General features: G+C 43.2%; 1 protein-coding gene across 1 annotated transcript in view; it reads right to left on the bottom strand.

Annotated features, from left to right (window-relative positions):
- FAXC (failed axon connections homolog, metaxin like GST domain containing) overlaps nucleotides 1-25838 on the bottom strand; it is a 199223-nt gene that overhangs the window by 11333 nt on the left and 162052 nt on the right. Inside the window, exon 5 of the mRNA XM_085611121.1 lies at nucleotides 16307-16423. Within this exon, the coding sequence (XP_085467247.1) occupies nucleotides 16307-16423 (117 nt within the window). The remainder of the gene's footprint in view (nucleotides 1-16306; nucleotides 16424-25838) is intronic.

The raw sequence follows: 25838 nt of genomic DNA, 5'->3' as shown, positions 1-25838 counted from the left end.
TAAGGAGTTACTGTAAAGGAAGGCAACCAAAAACATGTCTGTCTCTACTGCAGCGTGCTGCTGCCTTAAACGCAAAATAAAATTGTTATAGAACAGTAATTTTTCTTTTATTTCGCAAGGTGGCAGTATTGCAGAAGCTATGTATTCAAAACGCAAATAATGTTGCAATCATTCCACTATACCACACGGAGGCAGTATTGCCATGCACATGCATTCAGAATTATTGATTAAAATTTAGTATTGCGATTGCGATGCAATTACTTTTAAGAGTATCTTAATCCAAAGTCAGGTATTGATTAGGCATCAATTCACAAAATGTATATCATCTTGGAAGGCCTGCTCCAAGACACCATATGTTTTAAAGACAAAGCATGCGTCTATTTTAATACGAGCTATGAGAGGAAAACACTGCAATGCAGTAATGAGCACTGCAAGTACTAATTAACAGTAACTGGAACAATAAGAAAGGGAAAGATCCGTAGCCCACCCCAAAGTTAATGAGTGTATATGAGGAAAGAGGTGCGGACTCTCACGTTTCTAATAAACATGGGATGTACGAGAGGCAGGAGCCGACCTGCTTATTTTAACCCCTTCGACGCGCATGACGGAACGGTTCCGTCATGCACGTCGGTTGCGCTGTGCGCATGACGGAACCGCTCCGTCATGGCCCCGCCCGCGCACGGAACCTTCAGCGTGGCGCGGAAATCCGCGCCGCGCTGAAGGGGTTAATCTCTATTCAGAAGCCACCTTCCATTGTTATATAAATTCAGGCAAAACAACGAAATATGGGGGAGATTTACTAAGATTTTACGCCGTGTTTGCGTCACAAAAATATTTTTCCCTATTTTCTTTCCAGCGCATTACTTGTTTAGCGCTGGAAATAGCAAAAATGTCATGCGAAGCAGCGCATAGCGCTGGTTGCCGTTATTTGCCCCATGGAAGCGTACCAAGGGTGGAGCATGGGCATTCCCATGCAACCATCCAAGGTTTCTCACATTAAACCCAATTTACTAAAAACAGTAGATTGGGTTTAGCGTGAGAAAACTGCACCTTTTCAAGTAGGCCCAAGGAAGGAGAAATGCTTTAATTTCTCCTTCCTTTTCCAACTTTGCATGCCTGCTGCATTGTGTCCAGGCATCGTATTTTGTACAGGAAGGGTATCCTTCCTGTACAAAACCTATGCTAGACTAATGCACACACCCTAGCGCTATGGTGCTAAGGTGCATGCGTGGCATGGCATCCGTAATCAGGGCAAGGGAAAGGGGAGAGCCATATCTCTGAAGATATGGCGCTCTCCTGCTCCCTATCTGTCGCGCAATGCAACGCAGCCTCACGGGAGGGTGCGCTGCGTGAATTTTTTGTAAATCTCCCTGTACGTCTTTCCAGATAACCAAAACGTCTCAAGTGATAGCGTTTTGTCATATGAAACCCAGCACTAACGCAGCTTTCTCACACAAATCCCTACAACCTGGCGCTTGATGCTGCATCAAGTTATCATTAAAGGAGGCGCAAAAAGTCATGCTCGGTCCATTACTGCGACGCATGCCCCTTCAATTCTGTCACAAGATCCGAGGGACCTAAACATCGTCAGTGAAGGGCCAATGAACCACCGAGTAGGTGTTTGTTAAGCGCGACTACTCACCCGTAAGGGTCTCAAGGCGCTGGGGGATGTGGGGGGGTCGCAGGATATACTAGTGCTACTTTGTATTGCATTAGTCAACTTTCCAACAAAAATACTGATTTGTGTTGGCAACCAAAGACTTTTTGCTGGGGTGGTATTACAAACGCGGTCCTCAGACCAGATTTACAAACATTTAGCATTGGGTTTGCGTCACAAAGGTGAAGCAAACCTAGGCAAAAAAATTATTTTTAGATTTACTTTCCAGTTAAAACTTGATATGTGCTGGAAACTTGACTGAAACTAAATCAAAGCAGTGCGCATTACTGTGTCAAGGAGCCGTTTGCGAGTGATACATAGGCATTCCCATGCAACAACCGATGTTTTTTTATGCAAAAACTTATCTACTAACAATTGTAGGTTTTGCACCAAAACAAATGCTACATTGAAGCAGGGGTTAAAAAGTTGAAGTGCTTTTATTTCTCCTAACTTTTTCCACTTTGCATCCGAAGTGGGGGAAGCTTCAAAGTTAGTCTAATCATAGTATTTTGTACTGAAAAGTACCCTTCCAGCAGTGGCACCTCCTCCATTATAGTGAAGGAACGTTGCCTCACAGAAATGCCCTCAGAGACGAAAAAAAATATGGTTGTGATGTTATTTCATACCCATTTTATTTTTCACCACCCTGTCCCAAACGGAGTGGCAGGATGGGACAGGACCTGCTGAATGGCAGCAGAGATGGGGGTGGGCTCCCTTTGCACTTGTTCACAGTGTGCATGAGCACTTCTAACCTCTCAACCCAGCTGTCTAAAGACAGCTGGATTGAGAGCAAGTGCAGGTCTCCAGTGCGCTGTGGAGCGCAGAGTCAGGTGGCTCCCTCCAATCAGGGTGCTGCTCTCATGCTGGTTAACAGCATGTGAGCAGCCCAGGATTGGATTGGGAGCCTGCCTCGAGGAGAAAAGATTATTGAGGACGGTGCACTCGTTGCAGGAAGGTAAGTGTGTTTTATTTAATTTAATGTATTTCTTTTTTTGTATATCTTTTTCTTTTTGTGCTTCCCTCCCCACCACCCTCTGGACATGCCAGTCGCCACTGCCTGCAAGTACAAAACCTATGAAGCAGACACCTTTGCATTGTGGTGTGTGTGGCGCTAGGCAGCCTGATTATGCACCAGATCTAGGGAGAGCTAAGGATAGTGCTACACCTTAGTAGATATGGGGCCAGATGTAAGTAGCTTTTTTATGTTGCAAACGGCCCGATTCACAGATTTGGCCCATTTGTGACCTGTAAAATAAACATTTTTTATGTAAAAAGCCCTATTTTGCGATTCAGTAACCTATTACTGGCTCACAAAATGGGTTTGCACTTCAGTATTAGGAAGGGGCATGTTAAGGGCGTCCCTTCCTTATTGCGACCCGCAGTGGTATGTTTGAATGTTTTGCTACCAAAATGTGGTTGCAAAACATTTGCATTTTACCCCTACTTCAAGTAGGTGGTAATCCATTTGCAAAAGGGAAGGGGTCCCCCTTTGTGAATGTTTGTAAAAGGGTTTCTTTTAGAGCAGGAAGTGCTTTTAATTTTTTTTTAACACCTCCCGGTTTCCTTTAAGGGGATAATGACTGCCATTGCCCATGAGGGGGGAAAACCACAAGATATACAGGTGCTACAGATACCCCATCAATGATTAAAAATGATGGGGCTTATTTACAAGCCCCTTGTGCCGCCGGTACGTCACTTTTTCCCATATTAAAAGTGATGCACAGGCTGCGCAAGGGGCTTGTGAATAAGCCCCGATGTTTGCAAACATTACATTCATCAACAAATTAAATAAACACGAAGGTCCCCGGCCTACATCGGGGGGCCATTACACATGAACCCAGACATTCTACAACTTATAAAGAGCTGTCACCACCAGAACTTGTGTAGCAGGGACTAAAGATGGCTGGTCTGAAACGATAGGGTGAGGCGACCAATGGAGTTTCTCCCCATAGTCACCAAATGTATCCATGAGGATCGCCAGTTGTGCAGCTTGAGGGGTCGCTGTAGATAAAAATAAAACATTCGTGCAAACAGCTCGGAACAAAGAAGTAGTTATGGGCAGCATCCCTACAACTGTCCTGGCACAGTTTTTATTTGGTGCCTGCACAAAATTGTACAAATAAAATATCCACCATCATACTTTCCATTTGTCCCTCAGGCCCTCTCCCTTTTCCAAGTAGGAAACAGGGTATTTATGAAAATGTTAGCCCCATCCCAAGAAAGAGGGATATAACAAAACATTCTTTGTGCTTTTTCACAGGAAATCCCATTCACTTATATCTTTATGATCTAAGGGCACACCTCACTTTCTTTACCCCGACAATTTAAAATTGTATCTGGATAGGTTTTACTGCATCTCAAATCAGGTTTACCCGGATTAGTAAAATGTAAATGTAAATGTGGGTGTACTTGTAAAGCGCACTGTGACTCCATGGAGTATCCTGGCGCTGAAGACCGCTGGGGAACCCGTCCTGGTTTTCCCTGTGAGATGGTCCCTTTCTGGGTATCTCCAAGGTGAAACCAGGCATCCCTGGCATCTGTTGGGGGCCGTTGTAGAGATGAGGCAAGCTTAATGCCCAGAGTTGCCGAGTGTGTTCCTGGTTAGAGTAGGTACCGAGGCGAGAATTATCGAGTCCGTTTTGACCCTGGTCCACGACCCTGCCGCGTCGGGAATTGAACCCTGGTCCCTGGCCGATTCTCTGCTTACGGGTCGGCCGCCTCTAACCAATGAGCCACACCTCTCCTTTTAGGTGTTTTAGTTAGTTCTCTTTCCCCTATTTGCTTCCATCTTTACTGCATAATATTTGACCCTGTAGTCACAAACAACTTAAATATATTTTCTTATCCGTATACTTCATTTTTCCAATGTGGAAACCCAGTTTTTCTATCAGTTAGCATGTTTCTATCCTACATGCATATAAACTTGATCTTTGTTTTCCTTTGTGCTATTTCAGAGTGTGCTGGACCTCAATAGTGACACTTAGCTAATAAACTGAAATAGCATGCACTATTTTAGCTCAGAGGTGACATAGATGCAAATGTGTGATAGTATATGAGGCGGTTTCTAGTCATTGGGTAATTTCACTTCCTTGCAAAGCAACTCAAAACAATGCACTTATCCAGCAGGGAGTTTGCCAGTCTCGAATAGATCTCTCATTATAATGGAGTCCTAGGTCTAAAGCGTATCTTTTATCTTCTGAAAATCAATGCAGACTGACTTGCCCGAAGCACTTAAAGGGTTCATTTTTGCCAGTTTTCTCTAAACGTGCAGATCGTTTTGTACTGCATTCAATGTGTACTGCAGCAGGCAATAAACATCCCCTGTGGTTATTTGTCCAGCACCCACCCACCTTCAGCCCTTTATAAAATGTTTGCACCACTGATTAATGTACAAGAAGTAGGGAACAGTTGGGTATCCACATATTTTGCTTGTAAAGAGTCTCCAGGGTGAAAACACATGCATTTGTTGAATGTTGGTCTTATTCAGCATATCTAAAAACGAAATAGATAAAATATATAATAATTGTGTCGACGTATCACAGCAACAATCAAAATGTGGTTTACCAATTAGAAAATGCCCTGTTACAGAACTTGTGACTTTTGTGATGCTTTGGCATACTCTGAATGTGGAGGTGTCTGCAGAACGTTTATTGTATTTGCATTCTGTACCACTTGCAAAACCCAGTGATCTTAAACGGAGTCTCCTCAAATGTCAGCAAATTGATCGATACTCACTCCAACTTTCTCCAACTTTACTATAACCCACCGCCTTCAATGGGAAGAAATGTGACTATTAGCCAGGGCTTCAGAAGCCGATGAGATGAAGGTAACAGGCATCTCAGTGGCTAAAAAGCCTCCTTGACCACAATGTCCCTCTCTAGGTGCTGGTCTAGCTCTGTGAACCATGTTTGGACCAGGACACTGATTGTGAGGCATAGCCCACAAGGGCACTGGAGATTTTAGATGGAGACTGGATGGAAAGCAACAACCAGTCTCTTGACCTCTGCTAATTGCATTACCGCTTCTCCAACTTATCGTCAACCAGCTTTTGCTCTTAACAAAAGGGAAAATTACAGACAAAGCCTTTTGGTAGAATCACTGTAAACTGAACCAAGCAAATGTTAACAATTTGCACCTTCTGTAGAAGGTGGTATTAGGGTTTAGAATAACATGGTGTTTTAGACATTGCCTTTTAAGAATTGGAAGTACATCCCTCAGAGTCCCCATAGTGTTCCTCATCCAGATAAAAAGTAGTAATTCGCTTTTGAAGTTCTAGGAAGGTTGCATTGTAGAAACACAGTAAAGAATACCTACTTTATCTGACTCCCTCCATAAAAGAGAACCTGACCAAAAATGATCCATGCACAGAGAGCCTGCATCTTTTGCTACCTGAAGTGAAGTGGAAATGGGAGATTGATTATGGTCGGATCACCCGGGAAATGATCCTGAATGCCGTCGTTCATCTTCTACTGGATGCCCTTCCCGCTGATTTTGTATCTTCTCCAGTCTCAAGAGAGGATTTTGGAGAGTCGTTCTTGAGAGCCATACCGCCCAATGTTTCACTGCTGATGGTTATGACTGCTTGCTGACCTTGGGATAACAACATTGATTTTTCCACCAGGTATTTCAGGACTTCCACAGGCACTTGTTGCCTCGACAGATGAGAGTGGGGGAGGCGAGAGAGACCACTCGAACCAACAGCGTCTAGAATAATTACCCATGTGCTACATAATGATGTGATAGAGTACCAGAATAGTAGTCAGAATATCGTCTGACATAAATATCTACCCCGAAATTTCATTTACATAAATGAAACATTGTGACTTTGTTTCATTAACGCACATTCTTGGGTCGAAACGCCGACGCATCTTCACAATCCACCACCTATGTTCTCCACCTCTAAAAAAGAAAAGGACCCAGAGGAGGGCTGTTGGAGATTTGGTTATACAGGGACAGATGTCGATTGATTCATACATGTTATACATTGTTTTTAAACAATCGCACTGAGTATATTGCATTCACCTAAACACCTTGGCACTTTAAGATCACTTATTCACTTACAAGTCACGCTTTCGTCTTTTCAATTGTGAACTTGTTTCTTTGATAGCCTTGCATATATAAAACAAAAAGTATAAAATACTCATTTTGATTAATTTCTTTGTGTGTGTTTCTTTCTATATTTCTACATATTAATGATGGAATGCTAAGAAATGTTCCACCCGACAGAACCATTTGTAGCATAGTGTTCGTGTTGTGTAAATGTTTGTCAGCCATTTTCAGTAATTCCAAAGGGTGCACTTAACAGGGTGCACGCATATGTTATTTACAGTAGCGGTGCATGAGATATGCGGCCAGATTCTGTGACGGGCAGGCATGAAAGTACACAAAATAATGTTTAGCGACAAAGATTCCTAGCCACGAGCTCACAAAATCTGGGAACGTTACAGTAAAAGAGTGCGTACATTTTATGGACAGAAAATATAAATAATTTAATAATGACTGGGCGTTGTAACTCTTTGGGGTTGGGGCCAGGAGTTAGACTGGGAGGAACATTCTGCTCAACAGGAATATTTCATCACGTTTACCACTCTATAACCTACCACATCCGGGAAGAACTATGACTGTATCACTTAATCATTCATTATCAAAGCTCCTCTGCATGAACTTCGGGATTTAATTCAAAGGTTTTCAAGAAATGATCTAAGAAGAATGTCCCTGTATGTTAAAGAATGAGTCAAAAGTTCATTTGGGAAATACTGAAATTTTGCAGGAACAAGATTTGTTGCAGCTCAGGCATACAGGCACAAGTAAACGTCAACAAGTGCCCCCATTAAACGGTATTACTGGGCCTCCCAACTAGCTGCAATTAATCATGGCCTTTACGGGCCCGCCTTGAACCCGGCATTTGAGATGGATAAGATGCTCCTGCCCGGTGGCGATTACAATCGAGCGCTCTACGCTGACGGGACCGACGCGTGTCATGGTGCGTGTCTGGCACGCGGCTAATGCAGCTATGGGGTGGAAGGACCGTTTGACCCGGGCGTCACCGCTGTATGCGTCTGAGAGGTTGGGCTCCCTGTGGACGTCGAAGGGCTTCGAGAAGTGGGACACGATCGGAATCAGCACGGTGGGAGATCTCTGGACGAGGGGGGGATTCAAAACTTTTGAGACGCTGCAGGCGGAGTTCCAGCTGCAGGGCAGTGAGTACTTTCGGTACCTACAGGTCCGCCATGCGCTGGGCTCCGTCTTCCCGGATGTCGCATCCATTCCGGAGTCTTCCCCCCTGGAGGACAGAGTCCTAGATGGCCATGTCCCGGACAGCACGATCTCCCTCATATACAAAAAACTGATCAACAATAGATCGTGCCTGCTTACTAGTCTCCGCGAGGCTTGGGTTGCCGACGGGCTGGAGCTGGACGATGAGGATTGGATTTCCGCGGTGGCCTCTCCGAAAGAGGTGGCCATCCCGGCTCGCCTTCGTTTCGTCCAGCTCAAGATCCTTCACCGGGTTTACGTGACGGGGCCAAGGCTTCTGCGTATGGGTTTTGCTGGTGACGGAATGTGTAAGCGTGGCTGTGGTGCGTTGGCGACTTTCATGCATATACTGTGGGAGTGCCCGAAGGTGGAGCGATTCTGGCGTGGTGTGCATGAGGTCCTGCGTGTGGTGACGCGTGTTGCGCTGCTGCCTGAAGCGAGGAGATGCTTGCTGAATGTATGGGAACCGAATGACTATTCGGTCCCGCAGACGCGGTGGGTGACTCTGGGATACATGATAGCCAAGCGCGACATTGCTCAATTGTGGGGATCCCAGAGGCCCCCTGCGGTGTCGGCCTGGAAAGAGCATATGGATTGGTGTATGTTTCGTGAAAAGGTGGTGTATGTGGCGAGAGGTAAGCCTGGGGCGTGGGTGAAACTCTGGGGCCCCTGGAACGCCTACCGCGGGGGTATTTGTGAGCCACCACTGCTACCGGCTGCCTCGCCTGCTCCGTCTCCCTAGATGGCCCCCCTCCCTCAGCCGCGGGCGCGCGGGCGCGCGGTCCCCCAGTCCCTGATCTATTCCCATTCCCCTCTCCAGAGTTCTGCTGCTGGTTTGGATCCCCCACTTATGGAGCACGTGCTGTTATTTTGGATCGCGGGTTGCCCTGCGGGTGTGGTTTTTTGGTGTTGTTTTGTTTCAAGAAAAGGGAACCGTACTGTGGGCTTGGAGCTGTGTGGCCTGCACCATTGATTACTCCTGTTTCACTGCTCTGCACTGCCTAGAGACTTTTACTGTATGTGTGCAATATGTTTTTTGTCATTCTAGCGGCCGGCCGGATGGTTGTAGGCCCATACCTGTAACTTTTACGAACTGCAATAAACGGTTTCAAAAAAAAAAAAAAACAAGTGCCCCCATTTTAATACCAAACAAAAATCACTGACAATGAGCTGAAAGAAAATAGATTTGATAAACCTTTGGTCACACCTAAAGATGCTTGACTTCCATAGTTGCACTACGCTTGACAGGGCCCTGCCTGCAAACACAAAGAAGTAAGCCATGGTGTCTGCATACCCAAAAACAATGTTAATGGTGAATATTGACCACTATTTAATATCACAGTCTATTGGTGATGCTTGTTTCGGATGTGGCCTACGCCACACAGAGGGGGGGAGGGCAAGAGAGATATGCTGGCGAAGGCGTCAGCTGTCACACTCAGAAAAGCAAGGACATTGAATGGCTTCATCTAGTCAGCAGCACAATGGCGGAATAGCGTCACACCAATGCTCAGAGCCAGCAGCTGAAAAATAAAACAATATTTTATTTTCATTTTATTTTTCACCTTCTGGCTGGGCCAGCGTGTGTAGGAAGGGGCAGGTCCGGACCGGGCTGGGCCATGGAATGGAGGAGCAGAGAGCACTTCTAAGTGAGCATCTCTGTTTGGCTGGCTGTCTTAGCCTGGCCAAAAAGACATGCGTACGGTGCTTAATTTGTGCCGGTGCTTTCCGGTGCTTAGCACCGGTACTTATTTATCAGCGCCGGGTCTTGATCTGCATGTGACTGCATAACGTGTGTCACACAATAATATAAGTGTTCACATTCTCACTTTGTCTCCGAGTCTCCGTGAAGAGCTGTGCCAGTAATAAATCCATTCCTTTCAGTCTGTGCTGCCGGCAGGCAGGCCACTGATTGGGCTGGATTTGGTCATGTGGGGCTGCGTGAGGCAGCGTGCGTAACCTTTTTTAAATTGTCTCAGTCGCCCGCCTTATGATCAGGACACACGCATGACTCACAGGCAGTTCAGCACTACTATATGAAGCTGCGTGTCGTGCAGCAGTTGGTAACCAGTAAGTAGCCAACAGTTGATTTTCTTGAGTGTGGTGGTTTGCATGAACGTTACTGTTATAGGATGCAAGATTAGGGCTGAGACAGTTAGTTACGTGCCCATTAGACTCCTCTTCGAATCTTGGAAGCAGTGACTTGTTCAGAAATAGAAAGGTGTTGGGAGATCTGAGGTTGTCCCACGGCAGGAAAAAAGCCCCCACTCAAATATGATTTTGTTTCTTTGCTCTCTGATTAACGCCTTGTGCGCTGAAGGATCGCTTACTACCCTCACTCACATCCTCGGATTTGGCCTTACTGTGCATTGGCCCTCGAGTTTAAAGTTTGACAGGCACTTGCCCCTTTAGTGAAAGCAGCCAGACTGTAGAGTGCTGCATAATTTTAACACACATTAATTAATACAAAACAGTCCCCGGTGCTATAAAGAAAAACACAACAAGTTTTGTCAGAAACAAAACAGCATTCATTTTGCAGATTATATTAAAAATATGAACCCATGAGTAATAATTTAACTTTTCTATTGAAGCACGGACATGCTGTTTTGTTAGCACTGTGCTTTTGATTAAACGTGCTTTTGAGTAAAAAGGCGGTAGACTGAAACTCGCCCGATGCAGAAATATTTCAGGCCTCCTGGCCTCGCCTTGGGGTCAATGTCAAACTGTGGGTAGTTTCAACTATAGCCGGGCTGTTGAATAATAATGGTGACTCGCAGTGAGACCGGTGTCCCGGCGCAGTGGTGGGTGTCATCATGCCTGGCAGGGTCCAGATGGATGTCAGCCTTTGTTTTGGGCACATAGAGGCTGCAGCAACTTTTCTGGCCTTGGAATTCACCTAAAAAGAGCTGAGGTGGAGAGACGAAACTGAAAGCATTCAGGTCCGCATTCCCAGGTGAATGCGTGTGCAGGCACTTAAGTGCAAACTCCACGGGGAAGTCACTGTCACAGTGAGGCCACAGTTTAACTACTGGCATGACGCAAAGTAATGGGGCCCTCTGCAGAATGTGGTGAGGGACCACCGAGACTCCAGTCTCTCAGTGAGATTCATAAGCAGGGTCGGATTGGAACATAATTAGGCCCACGGCACTCCCAAAAAAAACGGCCCACATTCCCGGATTGTCCGTTTCATTAATCAAGCGCAAAAACAACAGGATAGCTTGATTCCAGTGGCATGGAGAGCACGGGACTCACGTCTCAGCATACCCGTTCCACTCGGGGTGACAAATGCAGAAACAACAGTTGATGGACAGAATGCAGAACAATGTCATACATTCACCCCAGTACAGAGATCTGGGCCTAAATCCATCCTTTTTTTGCTCACCATACCATTCCAGTTTGAACCCAGCCATATGCAAATCAGTCTTGACCCTGTGCCTCATGGGAACAGTCCAGCCCGAACTGCCAAGCCAGGTCCTCCCTGGACTGAAAACAAGCATCCTAGGACCGGTTTCGGGGTTTCACCCCTCTTCAGCCAGGATAGCTTGATTCCAGTGGCATGGAGAGCACCAGACAGTTGGTCTCATTAGAATCTGGCAAGCTATTTTTTGTTATTGGTTTTGTAGTTTTATATACGTGAACTCAGCCCATTGGCACTGGGGCAGTGTACATGAGCACCAGTAACATTACACAAGATCCACTTTATTTTTCTTTTAGGAGAGACAATCTTATTTTAAGGGAGATTACATGATTTGCCCAGAATCACAGGAAGTTGAGCTGACGCCGGGACTTGCACATCGTTCTGTCAGCATCTCTGACTATAAGCGACATACAATTTGTTTTTTCCCCTGGGAAAGGTGGTCCCACAGCGAGGCTTCTGCAAGAGCTCCCTATTCCCCCCATCCCTCCCAAACAAGGCCCAAAAGAGGTGACAAAAACCGGCTTAAAACAGGAACCTCCTGAAAAAAGGGGTTCACTGACGGAGAACTCCGCTGTGCTGCAAGAATGTGCACCATGCATATCACATAAATGTATTTTATGTGCATAGCTCTGTGGGTTACTACTTATGTCACAAATGATCCTTTTGTTTCTGTACAGTTCATATGTTACAAAATCAGTGAGCTATGAACTTCCATCAAGAGCTGCATGCAAACTACATAGTACAGGGTACAAAGTTATGTTATTTTCAGTCTTTCATTAACTTAATGTTGCTAAAAAGGGTTTGTTTGGACAGAAGTAAATTCTTATTAGTAAATGTAACCCTAACCACTGTGTTACGTTTTGAATCCCAAGTTTGTGCTTCTCCAGCCCAAGCACTCTTAAAAAAAATGCCTATATCAGGTAGTGCCCTTGGTCTTATGAAACATTTTCTATACTCTGACTTACACATATATTATTCATTGTCTATATGTGTGTTTGATGTAAAGTGTTCCGACACCATAATCTGGTACCAGAAACGCTATAAAACAAATGAAATACATGAGAAAGGGGCTATGGAGAGATGAGGGGCGGGGGACTTCCTATCAAAACTTCACTTGAGGAAGTCCCTATGCTGAAATTCAGATCACGTATTACATCTGGCTTTCAGCAGTGCCAGTTGAGGATGTGGGTGGAGCCAATAGAGTGAGTGGGTGGAGCCGGGGAAAGTGGGTGTTGGCCTCCGACAAACATTTGAGCACCTGGACTTCATATTTTACAAATTAAGCACTGCATGCGTAGTTAGGTTACTCCAAGCCAGCTGTATTGCACAGCTGAGTTGGTGAAACAGCACAGACTCTGTGTGCCTGAGTGAGCATTAAACCAGCCTGCTCAGGCCGGGAGTCTCTGATGCGGTCCCAGTGTCTGCTGGGACCAAGAAGAAGAGGAACACGGATGGCAGAGCTGGCCGGCAGCTTCGGGTAAGTCTTCTTTTTCTAATTATTTAAACCTTTGCACGCCCTCCACACACTGCAACACTTCTTGTTTGAGCAGGCCGTCCCTGCTCCTAGTCATACCTAAGTCAACTGTTTGTTGCACAGTGCGGATAGCACTGGTAATGCTTCAAAGTCTCCATGCCAAATTCCCCCTCCCAAAAGCCAAAATAAAACGTATTATTGTAAGACTGGAAGCCCTGACCTTTTTAAGGAAGTGTGTGCATACCTTTATAAATATTTTTCCACACAGTCTCAAAAATAAATAATTGTGAACGAGGATGCGAGGAAAAAATACAGACTACAAAAAGCTTCCATTTCACATGATGAGATTGAATGGTTTGTTTGTTTAATGTGTTTTATATAGCGCTGGCTAGTCCCGAAGTATCAGAGCACTTTACATGAGGATCCACAAAGTTATAAAATTACATCAATTAACAGGTTACATCAGTTACCAGTAAAACATTTAAAGAGCATAGAAGATGAGATAAATGGAGCGTAGAAGGGTAAGGGAGTAGGGTGAAGGGGTAGGAGGGAGATACGACGGCGAGACAAAGAAATGGCCTAGGGGGATGTCCTCGGCCCATCTTCTCTTTAGCTATCAGGTAGCTCCACCGGGCATCGGCCAAATAGCAAGGTCTAAGTTGAAAAACATTTAAAGAGCATAGGACGACGAGATAAATAAAGCGTAGAAGGGTAGGGGGAAGGGTAAATGGTTAGGGGGGAGATACGACAGAGAGACGAAGGAAAGTCTGCCCAAAGTCCGGCTGGGTAGGTGATGGCCGAGGGGGAGTCCACAACCCATCTCCTCTTTATCTAACAGGTAGCCTTTAGGACCAGAGTTTTCTGAACATTTAGTGTAACTCATACATTTAATTATATGTCATTTTTATTTCCTTTTAGAGCATTATCAACAAACAACGTTTTAGGGACCAGTGAAGCACAAAAAAAATGAAATCCAGAAACCTAAGATCTAAAACACTGGTTACGTAAATGCTTAACACAGAGATAATTATGAAAGCCAGTATGATTAAGTGGGTTTGAAATGCAATTCTAAGAGAGGCAAGAGTTGGGCTGCAGCAGACAGTATTCTAGGAGTGCAAGAGAAAGAGCAGCAGCCTGATGAGGGAAAGGAAGGGAAGTAAAAGCCAATAGAATTTGAGATGTAGAATAGAAAAGCAGAGCAGGCTTCAGCACTGGTGGGGCCCTGTGTGACAATGTTTGTTGACGCCCGCCAATGACCACCTCTGCCTGGATAACCTCACTACAATCATTTAACAGTGCCCCTCGTCTCCATAATCACTCTCTCTCAGACTCATTTAGTTTTATAGCGCCACTCATACTAGTGCAAGGTGTCTGAGCACTTTACATCACACACATATTGTGCAGAAACAATGATACTTGTGTAAATCAGTGTATAAGAAATGTTACATAAGACTGAGGACTTAAAGGTGTAAGAGTCATATGTCATCCACATTGGTAGGCTGTATAGTTTGAGTCCTTGGTCTGGAAAAGCACAAATTCAGAATTTAAAACGTAACACCATTGTTAGGGACTCTCTTTAATAATAAGAATAGATTTTTATCAAAGTAACTTTTTGAAAGATTAGGATAATTAAAGACTGGGCAAAACAACATACAGCTTTAATCTACACCTTGCAGTTTGCATGCAGCTCTTTGATGATAGTTAATAGCTCACTGGTCTATATTAGGATTTTACCTTCTAAACTGCAAGTATCAAAAGTATCTCTCTGACAAAAAGCAGTAACCCACAGACCTATTTTGATTATATGCACTTTGTGATCTGCATGGTACATGTTCTTTTAAGTAGGCATATTAACCCTCTGCGCTACCTTATGTTGAGTCAAACCTTCCACTAGATAAAAATCCAGTCTCTGTCCAGGAAGAACTTTAATCACCGGAGTTATCTTGACATTCTTATAGATGCCTGCCTGAAAATTTCTTGATTCATTTTTACAACAAAGTAATTGTTTTGCTCATACCCGACAGAACCATTGTTTTCTTATAATATGAACATTGCTGGAGGCAAGGAATGTGGCAGCAGGTGCTTTTAAAAAGATAATATACTTACAAACATGGTGCCCCCACCCCACTTCAGTGCCCGGTGCGGTGGCACCAGTCGCACCACCTTAGAGCCAGCGATCTAGAAGGTCAACAGACGGGTATATTGAGTACAAGGCCATAAGTGCATTTAAAAAGAAACATTGGTGGACCCCAAGAATTGTAGCTCATATAGGCCGATATCGCTCCTGAACACAGATACCAAGCTCTTTACCCAGGTTTTCTGGCCAAAATAGGCTAGAAATTCTAATGCCAAACTGGGTAGATTCAGATCAGATGGGTTTCATAAACAGTAGATGAGGTAATGACAATATACAAAGAATGGCAACCAAAGATCCTCTTTATGAGTAGCCTGGTGTTCGGTGCGAGGTCACACCTGATAAAGACTTACACCGCACCAATATCTGTATGTCTCAGTTTTTACCAGGCATTTTCCCTCGTTAAATTCCATCAGGGTTGACCTGCTGAAATATAACAAGGGATGGGATCTTTATCACAACCATTAATTACTGGCTGCAATAAACTCAGAATTTTTATATTTGCGTAACAGAAGTAACCACACATATTGTAATTTACCAGGCCAAAGACAGCATAAGTACAAAAAGTCAATAAGAAAACAATCCTGTCTGTATTTCTTAGCCTTGACCCCACTGATAAGGTATTGGTCGGGTAAGTTGAAGCTTACTTCAGTGTGTTCCACGTGTGGTAGGCCTGGATTAAAAAAAACATTTGTTTGGGTGCCTACCACACTTATATGCACATGCCCCTTTATGCATTTTTCCTCATATAACTATTGGCAGGTTTGACCTGCCGAAAGTTATCCATAGATGTGGTATTTACAAGGTGTGATAAATTCAACAAACTTATAATTCCTATATGTGAATGTTACAATGATGAAGTCCAGGTCCAATAAATTTAAAATAGATGTATTTTAAGCAGCACAGCAACCCAAGGTGACTGATCAGCATAATCCAGACAGAGATAACTGCCCAGAGCATCACAGTCCCTTAAGGTTCCAAATAGAACAAGAACTGTTTCTCATAAGATGCTACTATGCCATAACATAACCATGTTGAACAACAACCATTGAAAATGCAAATGTAACAGTGAACTTAAAAGGCCACTCTTAATAAGGGCCACATTGTGTCTTTGGATGCATTGGTTTCTCAGCACTATGGAGGCCGACTTGGAATAAAAGCATCATTTCATGAGCTAACTGGTATAACACGTTCAGAGATAAAGTATGACACAGAACAAAAAAAATGTGTCCATTCAAAGATCCGATCACTACTGAAGGCTTACCATCAGATGGCCTCAGTCGCAACACGTCATCATCCTTTGAGCATTCACGTGTTCCAGTGTTCTTAATGCAGCTTAGTAAAAGTTTAACCATCTTTCTAGAGACTAACCTTTTATAAGCATCTCAGGTCTGGTCCCCGGTAATGTCCACATGGCCTGGGCCAGATGTCCAAACACAGTGGCGTCGAGGGTGGAAAACTTTGGTCCCATAATGTATTTTTTATCACCTGCAAGTAGACCAACACAAGAACAAATAATCAAACCACATGCTGTGATCATCACAAACAAATTTTGAAATGTTTCTCTTGTTGTCACATTTGTTGTTTGGAGCTATGTGAAAACAAGAAGTGAACGATAAAGGATAAACAAGGATGAGGTAAGTACAAAAAGTGGGCTAAAAAAGGAAAAGTATGATTCATCAATTCTGGACCATTTTTTCCGAGGTATTCTTGTATGATTGCAAATACTTCTATAAAAGCCAACTGCTATGATTGCCAACCATGATGACTGGGCAATGAAAAAACACACAACATTGTACAGAAATTAGATGACTTCAGTATTCATAAGCTACTTCAGCTACTTCAAGAAGCTCATTGATAATATATGAAAGGTTAAAGAAATAAGACTTCTGTTCAGCATGCTCAGCCGTCTATACAGAATTACTAAATCTCTGCTCTCTTTGCTCTAATTCTTCCTTTTCCTTATTGTAGATTTTTAATAGTGTGATTGTTTTTTTTAATTGCAGAAGGTTAATATTTATTTTAGTATTAAAGCGTTTTGTTTGTCCAAGATATTTTCAAGATCTTTGGCCTAACTGTCTTGGACCCACTCCAGAACCCAAAAACCAGATTAAAAGCCTGGGTATCTGGTTGAACCGCTCTCTCAGCTTTGAGTTTCAGGCGACTAAACTATCAGCCGCTTGCTATGGCCTACTGAAGATGCTGCGCAAGATACTTCCGCTCCTCCCATTCCAGGCGAGAAGAATCATGATCCAGCCCCTTATACACTCTCGCCTGGATTATGGTAATGCCCTGTACCTAGGAGCCCCCCAACTAACAATCTCAAAGCTCCAGATTCTTCAAAATTGCGCTGCTCGTCTGCTCCTTCGACTCCCTCAACGACAATAAGCTAAACCTGTTTTAAGATGCCTACACTGGCTACCGGTCAGGGAGAGAATCCAGTTCAAGGCCATGTGCATTACACACAAGGCTTTCTGGGCAAAGGGGCCAACAATCAGGCGTTCCATGATCACTCCATACCAGCCTAGCAGAACTCTTCGTTCCACGTCCCACTTTCTTGCTGCACTCCCAAAAATAAAGAGAGCCAGATGTGGCGGACGATCTTTTTCTTACAACTCTGCCAAACTATGGAACGCCCCACCACCCCGTATATACGTGGGGAATCCAACCTGATGCCTTTCCGGAAACTCCTCAAAACATGGTTCTTCCAAAGCCCCACTTAATACTGGTCTCTTCTTGTACGCATCCTACTCCAGCACTGGGATGCGTTAGGGTAGCTATCGGGCTATATAACTGCTTTTTCATTCATTCATTCATTAATTAATTCATTCATTCATTCATTCATTCATTCATTCAGATCTATGGCTTCCCTCATGTTCCTGATGTCACAGTACAGGTTCTCAGGAGATTCAGTCTTTAAAAAAAAAAAAGACATTCTTTTGAAATACATATAATAGTTACATCAAAGCAAAGTTCAAACTGGGGGTCAAAAGCTGTAGGCATGAGTGGATATCCATATATATATTTAAAAGGTGGTGCCATAGCAATGCTGTTGGATACACCAACAGACCCACTAGACGCATCACAGCTGTTCCCAACCTATCGGTTTGCACCTTCTCAACCACTGGTTCCCATCTGTTGGGGGAAGATGTAGGCTGGAAGGACCAATGACAGAAAGGGAGGAAATTCGAGGAGGAGCACCTCATGGGACAGTGTCAGCTTCGGGACAGTAGCACAGTAAGGACCACAAACCCCACATTCCACTGGCCCTTTAGCTGACAGTATCATGACACACAGATCCAACGTGCAATCTGCCGTGCCGTCAATATTGTGAGGAGCACAGAGCAACTTCATGGTGTTGTCCTGTAGTGATCCCTAAGACTAGGCTTCATGCAGTCCTGGTAGCCCCTCCAAAAATGAACATAACAGTAAGACCATATGTAGCTATTCATACTGTGATGCTTGAAAGGGTGTTATAATAAGACATATAGACTCTTTAGAGTTTAAAAACTCACAAGAGGGAACACCTCTAATAGTTTCACTCAATGATTGGACAGGAGGATATAAACATACAAACTTTATAATACTTGGAATGAGAAATCAGCTATATCACCTCATACTAGACTGGGGGGTACCATAAGATTTGATCAGGGTTTCAAAAAGCTGCCTCATACCATATATAATGAAGGCATTTGGTTAAGCAATTAGCATTTGATTTTCTTAAGATAAGCCACACTGCACGTCTTTCAGTCACATTTCAAGATTCAAGATTTTCATTGTCTTCCACAACCTCAAAATACCGGTTTTTGCTGTCACCGGTGATGTAGAAAACCATCTCTTGACTTGTAGGAATGTAGGTATGCAAGAAGCATCATGGAGAAGTACAACAGAAACGTGATGGAGAAGTACAACAGAAGCAGCATGGAGAAGTACAACAGAAACGTGATGGAGAAGTACAACAGAAGCAGCATGGAGAAGTACAACAGAAACAGCATGGAGAAGTACAACAGAAACAGCATGGAGAAGTACAACAGAAGGCGGAAGAGCGGTCTATATCCCCAGGCCAGCCTGCTTTTCATTCCAAATGGCAGACCTACATTGCATTAGTTTCGATCATAGAATATGAACAATGTCACACCTTGACCTTGAGCACCTCCAGCACAAGGAGGCAGGGCACAGGTTTGGTGCTTGCAGTCTAGCTAGGGACTAGAGCCATTGGTTCAGCATTGTGAAATATCCAAATTTAGGTTGCACTTCTCAGAGCTCCTGATCATGCATTTTGAAGGATGTCACTCTAATGTTCATCGAAAAGCTAAAGCAACAATTGTTGCTCCCACCAGGACTTAAGGACCAGGGTGGTAGGTCTAGAGAACTCACGATTAATGAGGATACCATAAGCCCAGAAACAGTGCCTTGAAATGTCCCTCAAGGCTGTACGGCTTGGCTGATGCCAGACTGTTGTAGATCTGCAGAAGTTGGACCTAGAAAACGTCATACACAATGGAACAGTTGTTGATGTTTACAATATTGAGAGTGTCCCGCTTATGATGATGATGAGTAAGGTAATCTAAATTTAAAGGCCAATTCTTCAAAAGACTTGAAAGTTCCAATAGGTATTAACATGTTAATCGTCAAGATACCCTTTTATATCTATTGTTTTCCAACATATCACACTCATCAAAGAGAGTAGTTGAGTCCGCCACAATGAGCACCTTCATATATGCTACTTTTAACACTAAATCTTTAACGAGCCCCATGCCAAGCATATTTATGGGAATGCAAGATGCGGTTGGTGTCTACTTTTTCCAGAAAACAAATTGAATCCCTGATATATGATTATGTGTGAGGGCAACACGTCATGCGTATGCTGGCTTCACCCCTGATATACCATATGATGAAAGCACTCCAGTAGATCATAGCTGTATAACTGAAATGTCATACCTATGTCACTTTACCAGATCATGGCGTATGATAGCTGCACTAATTTATACAAAATGATCCTATCTAAGTAGTGGTCTGTGGTAAATTCATAAATGAGACCAGCATCACATATGGAAGTGGTGAAACACTTGCCATTAACAAAACAACTACATGAAACTCACAGTTTGCAATATATGCGCTGGAGTGTGTGTGGTCTCAAATATGCAGGCAGCACAACCTGTCAGCTTAAAATACCAATTATAGAGTAAAGTCGAGCCATAAACAACAAGGACTTCGCATATGCCAGAGCAAGGAAATCCACAAAAAAACACAATGATAAGAAAAGCCTAAAATTCTATGGTATAAATACAGTGGCAAAGCATGAGAGGAGGAGACAAAATAAACCAACTGAGATGATTGGAATCCATGAATATTATCAGATTGAGAACGAAGGGGCTAAATTCTGACGAAGAGTTACCTGTACATCTATAAGTCGTGGAGAAACATCTGCATTTTGAAAACCACGTGGAGCAGTGCAGCTCTGCACTTAGGAGTAGAAGGAGTGAAGAGCAGATAAGAATCCAGAAAGTGTTAATTTGGAACCACAATTCATTACCGTCTACTATAAGATTAAGAATCCCACCCCGGTAAATGAAACCATCAGTTGAATTCCATTTTAAATACGCATTGGCAATGCCAATAGGTCTGGATAATGAATGAAAGTGCTTTTTTGTGCCACTAATGGGTTAAGGCACTTAATACGTCCCCATAAATGCACTCTGTCTCTCATCTTTGCACTTATGCACCCAGTCACACACCCACTAACTCATTCTTGCATTCACCCTTTGTCACAACCCCAATGAAACACACACTCTCAATAACATATTCAAGATGCAAGAAAACATGTAGATAAAAAAGGAAACATGCTGCCATCTAAACAAAGCAGGCATATGCATGCAATAACGGAACTAAATATAGCAGCAGGTATCCGTCCCGCAGAGCTATTGTACGTGGTGTATCTTTAACGTTCCATGATGGCGTGATTGTTGCCTTTATTTAATGGATGTGACCACGTGGGATGCGGTGCACTGCAGATGAAATGAGCAGCAGGCAAGCAACCTATTAGCACTGCCTAGAGAGCTCTAGTATACTTCTAATGACAAAATGAAAACAGGAGAAACTAAGAAATGAAAGGGGGGACTATACAAGGGGACATGTGAAAACTAAAGGACTAACCAACCAGCCCTGACACTGAAGCACATTTGTTTTAAGGTACACGTGCACATGTGATCAGAAACTGCCATCATTCAGAGAGCTAATGACTGATGTGGATTGAACTATTACCCCATGCAGTAAACTGTCATGGATGGAAGCAGACTGCAAATGACACTCAGACAGACCTATTGCAGAAGAAGGCTGACCTAAAGGCCCTCTATGTATCGATATAGATTAATATATTTAGATATATGCATTATTGATTGTTTTTTTAACTAAAAAATTCTGGCAGAGAGCTAAGTCTGTTAGGCCTCCCAAAGAGATCGTATCAAACAATGATTACTGTGGAAATCTTCAAGCTCTAGAATTTGTCAGACAGGGCAACTAACAACAAAATCCTTCCCCACAAAGGTAATTGTGCAATTTCTTGCATTAAAATACCTATCAATAGACTTTAATACAGGATAACAACTATCCAACCTTAAGTGTCTACTCACTTCAACTTATGCTTTGCACAATAAATATGTGAAGCCTAATGACTCTATTATAGCTTTTCATTAGAAGCAATTAGGCCTATTATAAACAATTATCCTTTATCATTGGCTTGTCACTATAGCCAAGACCTACTGCGTTGGTCATGAGCTTTCCCACAAGGCATCCACCAGGTATGGCATAGCAAAATTACCAAACAGTTGCCAAGACAAAATAAAAGCCCTACTAATACAGCCAATTAAGACTACCATGCTGCAAATCTTCTATGCCTATGGTTTGTTCAGGTGAGTCACCAAAACCCTTGCTTACTACGATAATCTGTGAGATTCCGCGTAACAAAATATTAGGACCAGGCAAAATCTGTAAGTCAGGCCTGCTAGCTTTATCATACCTTTTTATTATAAACAGATCACTCCTAAGGAACCTGACATAACTTTACTTGTAAACCAATAAGGCCTATGCCTTTACCATCGGCGTGATACTATAACCAATACAAGCCTAATGAGGTGTGCATTAGAGGGCAACCAACACATACACAGTTATAAATATACAAATTTGTACAGAATTACAATTGGCCAACCAATATACAATTTGCCCCCAAGAATCATCACAGTGAAAATCTTCCAAGGTTTTGTCAGAGTGACAGGCCAACACCACAACACTTGCCTACTATGGTGATATGTGAGATTGTGTGTAACCAAATACCTGTCCACAGCCTTTAACATGTGATTACAATCCACCTTTAGAGGCAAATTGACTTTGACACAACTGTTTACAATAAATAAGCCAGGCCTATAGCATTTGTCATAACTTTTCACAATAAACAACCTATGGCATCTGGCATAACTTTTCCCTGCAAACCCATCAGGCCTATAGATGTTATCACTGGTTTATCATCATAACCAAATCGGGACGACCGTACTTAGTGTAAGCGTTCCCACAAGGCATCTATCAGCAAACATCAAGCATAGAGTCATACAATTATTAATGTAAATAAAATGATAATTGGTAGAGTAAAATGTAATCTATCCTTAGAGATAAGAGGGTTTTACAAAGATCCTCACAGTGCAAATCTTCTACAGCCACAGTTTGTCAGAAGGGGCGACCAATACCAAAACCCTTTCTACTTTGGTGATCTGTGAGATTCCATGTAACAAAATACTTATAAGTTGGCTTTAATACAGTGTCATAACAATCCACCCATAATTGGCTATTGATTTTAACATATGCTTTTCACAATAAAGGCATCCGGCCTACTGTCTTTTCAAAACCATTTCATAAAAAACAGATCAGGCCTATAGCCAGAATCATTGTTTTGTCAATATAACCAATTTAGTCCTGCTGTACTGAGTATAAACTTTGCCACAATCTAAAAAGTGCAATTCAAGCAATAGTTTTAGCGGAAGCACACAACTTTCGCCCAATCAAATTCTGTACCCAGTGAACACGTGGGTGGAGCCTAAGCCCCTTTCTCAAAAGTAGTCTGAAAGCTTTGTGGTTTTTTAAATCACATAACATCTGGTGACTACTGCGCTGTCAAGGAAGATCTAAAAATGCATGTGGATTCAGTGGCGGCAGTCCTAAACTAAAAGTGGTGGGCGAGCAAATGTGTAAAAAAAAGGGGCCGTGCCGACTCGGGGCAAATTAAACATTAGGCATTAAATAAACAGTAACTAAATTCCCGACATGAATAACATTAACGTATGAAAGTTAAAATGTTTAAGTTTAAAACTAAATGTAATGTATGTCGGCGATTTAGTTTACATTAAATGAAGTAAAATGAAACATTCACTTACCTTGCTGCATGTCCTCCGATCCTGGTGTTCTTCTCGTCATCCAGCGCAGGCCCCAGCCAACTCCCCTAACCAGTCCACATGCTGCTCTCATGCTGTTAACCAGCATGAGAGAAACATCAGGATTGGATACAGCGGGCTGTCTAAGTGCTCCCAAAGGCACTGGAAGCCTGTACTTGCTCTGCATCCAGCAGTCTAAAACAGCTCAGTTTGGAGAGGTTTAAAGTACACATGTCAGGCTGGCCATCAAAGACAGCCGGCCCAACTGACATGTGCCCTTTAAACTTGTGCATCACTCCTCCTCCCCTGCTGCCAGTCAGCAGCAATGGGCCCCACCCTCACAACCAGCTCGGGCTGGCACTGGTAAAATAAAATGTTAATATCATTTTATTACCATTTTATTTTTCCCTTTTTCTGCACCCTCAGCGGAGGGGGCCAAGGCTTCTTCGCCCAATAGAAGAAGCCACCGCTGGGTGTATTTCTGTAGCCTTGTGCATCTAAAACACACAGCCACACTCTGAAGTCTACAATTAATGAAGGAAAGAGAAGGTGACCTGTGCTGCTGACAGAGAAAAACAAACACTGTAAACTATCTACTTATCTATCTACCCTGCCACCTTATGCTTTATTTGTTTTTAGCACACAGGGAATGAGTTTTGCTAATAGCTTCGGTGGCGTTTGATGAATCTTCCTAAAACTTTCCAAAACAAAAGATTAAGCCAACTCAGCTTCTTCCTTTAATATTTGGGGGTAATATGTCAAGCGGGGATCTAATAAAAAAGGATGGTCCCAAAAATCAATTTTCACAGGCAATTGTCATAGTGCAAAAATTGAGTAGCCCTACAGCCAAGACGGCTAAACAGTATTGCACCAAATTTGGTGCACAGCTAGGCTTTTATCAAGAAAACCTGCTTTTTGATACTTGGAGTAAATCTGTTGAGTATTTTTTGAGAAATTAAGGTTCAAAATTTATAGCTATCTTACATTGCAGTACTACCACTGTAGAACCGAAAGAGAACCGCGAGCTGAAAACTAATGTTCTGATTGTCTAGTCGCACTATGAAGAGAAATGTTGTAGCTGCTATTTTTGGACTGGGAGACTCAGTCCCCATGTCATAGAACACAAAGAAAATAAGGATTAAGGTGGTAGGGTAGGGTTACAAGGACCCACAGGCAGGACCGGACTGGGAACCAAAACCGGCCCTGGCAAAGTGCTTGGACGCCCCTCCCCCCGCCTCCCTGTGGGGGGTTGGGGGTGCCGCCGAGCTCTTTGCCAGGGCCGGTTTTCGACCGATTTTGTTACAGGGCCGATTTTGCAGCTAAGCTGCAAAACCGGCCCTGTAACTAAAACGGCCCCCAGGGGCCCAAAACCGGCCCCCACCCATGCGGCGCACCGGGGGATTGCCCGGTGCCCGCTACTGCCAGTCCGGCCCTGCCCACAGGTCCTAGAGGGGTGTCCCAGAGGGAACACTTCCAGGGTCAATTTAAAAATATTTGTATTTCCTTGACACTGCCATCTTGCGGTATGTAGCTTGGCCCCCCACACAAAAGTTTGCGGCAGTAATGCAAAATTACAGTGAGATTACCATGGGATCAAACAAACAAAAAATGTTGGGAGGGTGGAAGTTATAGTTAATTCAAAAAACTTTAAATGGTGAACTTCAGTGGTATAAAGAGTTCAATATATTTATTATATATATATAGATATATATATTTGTCACCTAATAAACCACGGCTAAAGTGCAGTTAACGATAACTAGTGAATTCAGTGGTTTTTAGATTTTAAATGTTATGTTTTACCTGATATTTTCACCTAACTACAGCATCACTTTTTTCAGTGTTATAAACATGTGTGTGTGTTATTGTTGCAGGGATTCTGTTTGGAAACAGAACTGTGCCTTAGGAGAACAGTACGTCAGAATGTAGGGACTGAATCTCACTATCACCTCAGTAACTGTAGGCCCACATCCGACCAGCTCACAGTGCCTCGGCTGCACTCATAACCTTCCAGAGTAACAGGTGATTACGGCAAACCTAGAACATGAACTTCTAGTCCCCAAGAGAACCATGGAAACAGCTCTTCACCTTTTGTCCTAGCTCATGCATGTCCATAGTAAACAGAGGGAAGACACAAAGAAAGTTTACAATATAGTTATTGAAACTATTGTAGTCTAGATTGAAGCCGGTTTGGTATGATTAGTAAACAAATACAACTAAGAAAAGTAATTAACATTACCAACAGACTCTAAACCAGAGGTCTTCAAACTTTTGGTTGCCGAGACCCCCCTGTCAACATTTTGAGGCGTAAGGACCCCCTCCTGACAAAAATTTCTAAACCTGTTGACTAAATTGTGTGGGATGAAAATGTAAATGAGGTTATGTGATGCAGTGTATTTTGGGATAGCATTGCTGCCTTATTTTGACATTTTTTACACACAGTAACACCGAGGAAAGTTTTCACCCAATCAGTACCCATTTATAGC

Source organism: Triturus cristatus, chromosome 6 (genome assembly GCF_964204655.1).
Source record: "Triturus cristatus chromosome 6, aTriCri1.1, whole genome shotgun sequence".
NCBI lineage: Eukaryota > Metazoa > Chordata > Amphibia > Caudata > Salamandridae > Triturus > Triturus cristatus.
Note: the sequence above shows the minus strand (reverse complement) of the source record. Positions and strands in the feature narration are given on the sequence as shown.